Source organism: Myotis davidii, unplaced genomic scaffold (genome assembly GCF_000327345.1).
Source record: "Myotis davidii unplaced genomic scaffold, ASM32734v1 scaffold6, whole genome shotgun sequence".
In the NCBI taxonomy this organism is placed as follows: domain Eukaryota; kingdom Metazoa; phylum Chordata; class Mammalia; order Chiroptera; family Vespertilionidae; genus Myotis; species Myotis davidii.
Genome location: NW_006383011.1, coordinates 5,365,228 through 5,373,193, shown reverse-complemented (window position 1 = coordinate 5,373,193; position 7,966 = coordinate 5,365,228). Strand labels below are relative to the sequence as shown.

Genomic DNA, 7,966 nt, shown 5'->3' with positions numbered 1-7,966 from the left:
CAGGCCTGGGCAAGGGGCCGATCCTGCGATTGGAGGGTGATGGGGGTCAACACCTGAGGGCTCCCAGTATGTGAGAGGGGGCAGGCTGGGCTGAGGGACACTCCCAACCGACACACACACACCCAGTGCACGAATTTCGTGCACCGGGCCCCTAGTCTATATATATAAAAGCTTACGCGACTGTTGGACTGGTAGCTATGACACACACTTAACACCAGGGGGCACACACTCTGACCCGAGGGTTAGCTTGCTGCTGGCGATCTGGCCGATCGGGACTGGGCAAGACAGGCCAGACACACCCTGGAGCCCTCCTGCAATCCTTCCTTGGCCCCCATCGTGCACCGGTGGGGTCCCTCGGAGAGCCGGTTTAGGCCCAATACTTGCAGGCCAGGTCCAGGGACCCCATCGATGAAAATCCGTGCACTGGGCCTCTAGTAAGTCAATAAAGAGTAATTTCTTTTGCCTTTAATCCCAAAGCATTCAAGAAAACAACTTATTCAATCATAATGTCACAAAGCAAGATAATTCAAGTTCTATACTATTATTTAATTTTCAATTGTTAAGTCTTAACCTTCTTCATCAGTTGAAGGCAAAAATAGTAATTTTAAAAATATTTTCCAGGGTCTATTATATACGCCAAACATACTAAACTTCCGTTAATACCAGCAGAATAAAATTTAGATCGAATCATAATGATTAAAAAGAAAGTTAAGTGATTCTGCTGTTGGACTTTATGATATTGCAAAGCATGTGAAAGTCACAAACTATTTATAATTTCTAAATAAAACTTACTGTCATTTCTCCACCAAAACATTCAGAGGCAAGTTGAGCAGAATCAAAAGGTTTTACCTCAGCATCATTAAAAAGATACCTAAAACAGAGCAAGTAGTGGTGATAAAGTATATATGTAGTTAATACCTCTCTAGTATGCCTATTTTAAAAATACTTAGGTTATATACTGATATATTATAAGTAATTATCAAACTATTATTAATATAAGGTAAATTCTAACTAAGCTCTTGTTTTGACAACTCTAATCCACTAGAAATTGGGAATATAATTTTACAACAGTCATAACCACCCTAAAATTTGAGATTCACTTATAACCTAGAAGTAACAGGAGTTTGTAAATGCAATAAAAAGTCTGCATAAATATAACATGTAACATGGACAAAAAATATTAAGAGATGGAAGAATTTCCAAAGATAAAGCTGCCATTTTAAAATTTATGATAAAAAAATGATTCAAAGTATATTTATGGAAATATATTCAAATGGACAAAAACATTAGATATAACATGATTGACTTAAAGAGATATAGTTGAACTATTCTGTTAAGTGCAGATTGAGATTCTATCTAACAACATCTGAAGACATTTGAAAACCAAAAAACAGTTACAAAAGAACTGATTTAATAACTTCCAAACATCTCTATATATATAAAAGCCTAAGCAACCAGCCAACCAGTAGCTATGACATGCCCTGACCAACAGGGGGCGGGCGCTCAATGCAGGAGCTGCCAAGCTGCGTTGACTTGGTAGCTGTGGTTCTTGGGTGACACACCCAGAACCAGAGAGAAGGGAGTCCGATTTCAAGATGCATCACCCGAGAACCACCTTCTCACAATCCGGGACCCGTTGGGGGATATCAGAGAGCCAGTTTTGGCCCGATCCCCACTGGCCAGGCTGAGGGACTCCACCGGTGCACGTATCCGTGCACCGAGCCTCTAGTTACCTTGACATAAGATAAAATAGAATGTGTGTGTCAAAGGAGAAAGGAAAGGTAAAGAGAGTGGAGCATAAAGGTTAACTTACTGTGGTTTTTTTGTTTTGGTTTTTTTTGAAAAATATATTGATTTCAGAGAAGGGAGAGGGAGAGAGAAATAGAAACATCAATGATGAGAGAAAATCATTGATCAGCTGCCTCCTGCACGCCCCACACCGGCGATTGAGCCTGCAACCCTTGAGCAGAAATCAAATTGCGGTCGATGCTCAACCACTAAGTCATGCCATCCCGGCTAGGTTAGCTTCTAACCAGAATATATAAGGACTTTGTGGCCACCCTATAGACAGAATTCAGTAAAAGCTCTTGAATGAGTGAACACAGACAGGTAAGATTTGGAAGGTGCAATATGTTCTATGAATATAAAATTGCATGCAAAATTTTGTGTGTTCATTCTTTCTTAAGAAAGCATTAATAAAATTCTCAAAGGAGTCTAGAGATCCATGAAGTTTAATAATTAAGTCATATTGTCTTTTGAAAGTCACTCTCATTTAAAAATTTTGTCTAACTCCTTTCCTAAATTTATAAAATTTTCAGAAAACTGACACCAGAAAACATATCTGAAGAGAAAACTATCAACAGCTTATACTTTAAAAAAAGATTTTTTAAAATCCCAATAAAACATTTAAAACTCACCATTTATTGTTTTTATAAGCATGTGGATTGACTATATCTCTAATGAAGCTATAATAGTGCCCACCATCTGCTGTTCCTGTGTGAACAGTCACTCCAATCAAGTCATATTCATAGCTCTCTGTGTCTTTTGAATGATCACTGACTTCCTTAAAGCCTGAAATGATTTACATAAAATAATGGCAATAATTTTGAAAACTACAGTGACACCTTAGAATCACTTTATATACTTTACGTACATAAGCTGGTACAGGTACTTTATATATTAAAATAAGTACAAAACAACTGCATTTGCTAGTCATTCACCATCCATAGCCTAAAATTTTAAGGAACATTTATACAAATTGGAAAAACAACCACCTATCAGTGCAAAACTATGGACAACAAATTCCTTATCTTGACATAAGTTTCTGCTACTTCCATCCATGGAAGCGTCATGAAAAATAGAAAGAAGCACAGTTCCTGTGCAGTCTTGCTATAATTTTAGAAATGGTTTGAAGAGTTCTAAAAAGAAGAATAAATCAATATATATCTATATATAGATAGATAGATGTATATCTATCTATCTATCTATCTATCTATCTATCTATATATAGATATATATAATGCTAATTTCTTAACTTCACCTGTATTTTAAAACTTATCATCTCTACTGGCTCATTTCCTGCAGCTTCTAAATATACCCAAATGCTAACTTTAAAAATTCCCTCCCATAACTCCATATTCCTTCATAGCTATAGCCGCCATCTTCTCTACTCTCTTCAAATAAAGAACATGTTCTTCTCTTGAAAGAATACCCTACACCCATTGTTCACAACTCTCTCACCTCAGTAAGTGCCAGGCAATAGAATATAAAGATCAAATCATTGTTCTCTTTCCTAAATCTTATAGTAACTTCTTTAAACCTTAAAATTTAAAATCAGCATAACTTTTTATACAAAGAAACCATTGCCAGGACCTTTAATATGTAAAATGGAACTCCTCGGACTAAAAAAGAATGTAAAAGGCAAGGGCCCTAGATCTGTTCTGCTTTCTTCTCTCATCTATTCCCATTCCTCACCTCTGTGGTCCTTGAGTGGCATATGAAGAATTTTGAAAATCCCTGGTCTTATGGAAGTAATAGCAATTTGGAGGTAACTTATGAACCAAGGGCCATCTCTGACTCATTGCAATCTACCTTCCTATTGCAATACCCAAATGAAATTGCTCCAGTAAAGATAACCAAAATTCTTCTCCATCACATTCTTGCTGAAACTGTTCTTTTTCTTTAGCATCCAATAATTCTGATCACATTCCTTCTTTCTTGAGATCTTGAAATACTGACCCCTTATTCACCTAGCTGATCCAACCAGAAACCCGAGTCACTCGACTTTTCCTCCTCATTCTAGTAGCAGACTGACTAAAATGAAATGTAATCTTCAAAGGGGGCAGATACCTTGTTCTTTGTTGTCACTATAGTCCCATTACTACAAGAATAGCGAATTAGATAGTAGGTAGATGTTTAATAACTTTGTTGGATTCATTTATTCAATCGAGTCCTGTAAACTGCATCTCTATACACTTCTCCAATCTTACTGGTACGCTTTCTCATCTAAGTCACCACCTCTGTAGTTTATCAGAATGGCCTCCCCACACCCCTGTCATCCATTTTGATTGCTGTAGTCAGATTAACCTTTTCCAGATCCCACCTGGTTCCCATCTCAGTTCTCTGCTTAAAATCTCCCAATGGTTTCACACTGAATAAAGATCAAAATTTTTAACATGACCTACCAAAAAAATGATTTGGCCCCTGCCATTTGCCCATTTCATCAGCTCCACTCCTCACCTGCCAAAGAGCTTATCCATTCCTCTCAATCTAGCTCTTACTCAAGTTCTGCTTAAATGTCACCTTCTCATAAAAGTCCTCCCCGATTCCCTTAGAAGTATGTAATACATTCACTGTCCTATTTGACATTACATCATGTTTGTAATTTCTCGTTCAATATAAGACTTGCCCACTAGACTTAAGTTCTATAAGGGAGGGAGATTATTCTTGGTCACTACAGTGTCCCCAATGCTTAGAAGAGTGCCTAGAACACAGTTCTAGTAGATATTAACCGTTTGACTGCTAAGGAGCGCTATCGCGCTTTTCTTATGTTACTCCAAAAATGCGAAGAGCGCGATAGCGCTCCTGTTTGTTTTTTTTATGCCAAGACTGCGGAGAGCGTAATGCTGCTGCTCCAAACACTAGAATTTGTGCGTCCAGCGAAGCACGTTGCGTTTTCGGAGCATACGATTTTTGCTGTCCCCTGCCACCAAGTCACATTCAAGCATCACTCTGGGCTGGGGCCGAACTCCAGACACTCAATGCATTCTCACCTTCCCACAGCCTCCAATGTTAACGAGACACCTAGACATTAACCGTTTGACTGCTAAGGAGTGCTATCGCGCTCTTATTAATTAAAACAAATTTATGTAAACAATTGGTATTTTTTAATTTTTGTTGTTGCAAAGCAATACAAGTGAGTTTATTGTATAAAAAGTGTTTTACATTTTTTCCCATACACGTGCAATTAGTGCCGCAGTTTTGGCATATGTCCGAAAAAATACGTCAGCAGCCAAACGGCTAAATATTACCTTGGTAACTGACTGAACGTGCCACATTGTCTTTAAAAACATTCTTCTTTTTAAGATTCAGTCCCATTTTGTTAAAATGTATAGTTTATTACAACTTTGTAATTATAACTATCTGGTTATGGAGACTTACAATAAAAGAAAAGAGATGTAAATTTCTTTTTTTTCATCACTCTTTTTTTTTTTCTCTTTCCCATAAGAAAATCTTCTGTGTAGGGTGTCATATCCAAACGTAGTGGGAAGGAAAAGTGTGTGTTCACTTTCTCTTTCATCATCGTTACCATATTGAATGTATACCTCATAGTATTAAAACTCAGGATGCGAGGCAATTTCTTAAAACATGCCCTGAAACACAGAAAAATTAATGAATAAAACTTGTTAAAAATTATCTTTCAAAAGCACTTCAATCATGTAAGAGGGGGGCATATACATATATGACTTTTTTCATTCTGAAACTACTTTCTTGTGTCTAGATAAAAAAAAATTAAGTAGACTGTGATAACATAATGAAGATATATAAAGGTGCTATGGAAGTATAGAAAAGAGTCACATCATACTTCAAAGGCAAGGAGGTCTTTGGTTCAGTTTCCTTTTCCATCTTAAAGAACAGGGTGTGAAGTATTTATTTTTGTGAACTAGAACTGCAGTTTCTGTATCATTTACTAGATGTACGACCCTAAACAAATTACTTAGCCTCTCTAAGCTTAATTCCTGCTTTGTAAAATGGGACTAAAGCGGCTACTCCCTATAACTTTTAGAGTGCTGCCTGGCAAATATCATTCAATATATGTTGCCTGATAGTACAACAATCACAGCAGTAGCAGCAGAAAGTCAACTGGTTATCTAAATCTAAGGCTGACATATTACTGGTAGTTCAAGTAAAAAAAAGAAAAACCCACAAAATTTTGGTTTAAACAAAATCTATAATAATAAAAGTATAATATGCTAATTAGACTAGATGTCCTTCTGTCAGGAGGACGAAGCCAGGGCTTCGAGAGAAGCCCGGATCCCGGGTGCCAGAGGGCAGCCAGTGCCGGCAGCTGGGGGAAGGAAAGCCTACTCTTGCACGAATTTTGTGCATCAGGCTTCTAGTATATATATAAATATAGATTTATGAAAAATATTAATATTATGAAACAATACTTCACTGTACACAGGAGTCAAAAGAGAATTTGTTTAAACCAAGAGTACAGTATTTTTGTTTTATAAAGAAATTCAGAAAGATGAGATAGGGAAAAGATGTCATTAAGTAAAGGCAGTAAGTAGTCCAAAAATTCATCATTAGTGATTATTTAGGACTAGCAAATGATAAGGTTACAGAAGTATAAAGGAGTTAAATGATGAAGGGCCTTGTATGTAATGTTAAGAGTATGAATTATCCTGAAATATGACAGTCACTAACAGACTTGTGGTGGGCAATGGAATGTGCATTGAGTCAGAGGATAAAATAAACATTTGGAAGGATAAGAATTTATGTTACAGACCTATTAAATCTATGAGAGTTAGACAGTTGTAAGATAACAGCACAGCACTCCAAATTAGGTAAGATTAATTTGGGAATCATTAGTATGTCAGCAGAGATTAATGTTATGGTAGTATGTAAAATTATTCAGGAAAGAATAAACTGAGAAAACAAAAGGTTAAAGATAGAGCAGAATATGATCCTTGGTACATTTCTGTTGACCACTTACTATGTTATTACAGACATCTATAAGTATGTTAAGAATATAAAAGTCTGATTAACCCTTTGCCTGGGAGAGATGAGACAGTGTTTAGAAAAACCAAAACTAGTTAGAATAATAGCCAAAAAAAGGGAAATGTTACAAGAAGCATATTAAGAATGACAGATTTATTCCAAGTAAAAAGAAATTCTCCAAAGAACATGACTCACTCTATCAATTATCTTTTGACTGACTCATTATATTCAACCACAATAAAAAACTTGAGTGACACCATTTTGTGAGTCCTTAATTCTTACCCTAATCCAATTATCAGATGAGCTTTTCTTCTTCCTATAACTGCCTGTACAGTTATACTTTCATTTGAATACGTCCACCCACAACCCTTCTCTTTTGCAATCAACTTGAACTCTGAAGATCAAGACAAAGAGTACCATTCCCTTCAAATACACATTTACGTATTCAAACACATAAGCAACGGCTTTTTTTTCTCTGCCTTCAACATGATTTCATCTAGAAAACTTTGATCCCCAAGGTCATTTTATTTTTTTATTAATTAAATCTTTATTGTTCAGATTACAGTTGTTCCTCTTTTCCCCCCTCATAACTCCCCTCCACCCAGTTCCCACCTCACTTTCCTCTCTCACTCCCCATCCACTGTCCTCATCCATAGGTGCACGATTTTTGTCCAGTCTCTTCCCACATGCCCTCACTCCTTTCCCCCCAAAGAATAGTCAGTCCACTCCCTTTCTATGCCCCTGATTCTATTATAATCACTAGTTCATTCTGTTCATCAGATTATTCACTTGATTTTCACATTCACTTGTTGATAGATGTGTATTTGTTGTTCATAATTTGTATCTTTACCTTTTCCTTATTCTTCCTCTTCTTAAAGGATACCTTTCAGCATTTCATATAATACTGGTTTGGTGGTGATGAACTCCTTTAGCTTTTCCCTATCTGTGAAGCTCTTTATCTGACCTTCAATTCTGAATGACAGCTTTGCTGGATAAAGTAAACTTGGTTGTAGGTTCTTGGTATTCATCACTTTGAATATTTCTTGCCACTCCCTTCTGGCCTGCAAAGTTTCTGTTGAGAAATCCGCTGACAGTCATATGGGTATTCCCTTGTATGTAACTGAGTTTCTTTCTCTTGCTGCTTTTAAGATTCTCTCTTTGTCTTTTGCTCTTGGCATTTTAATTATGATGTGTCTTGGTGTGGTCCTCTTTGGATTCCTTTTGTTTGGGGTTCTCTGCACTC

General features: G+C 36.8%; 1 protein-coding gene across 1 annotated transcript in view; it reads right to left on the bottom strand.

Annotated features, from left to right (window-relative positions):
* The window catches only part of USP34 (ubiquitin specific peptidase 34), a 213,680-nt gene that overhangs the window by 54,727 nt on the left and 150,987 nt on the right, over positions 1–7,966 (bottom strand). Inside the window, 4 exon segments of the mRNA XM_015557870.1 lie at positions 793–871; positions 2,418–2,573; positions 3,287–3,295; positions 5,211–5,372. Of these exon segments, the coding sequence (XP_015413356.1) occupies positions 793–871; positions 2,418–2,573; positions 3,287–3,295; positions 5,211–5,372 (406 nt within the window).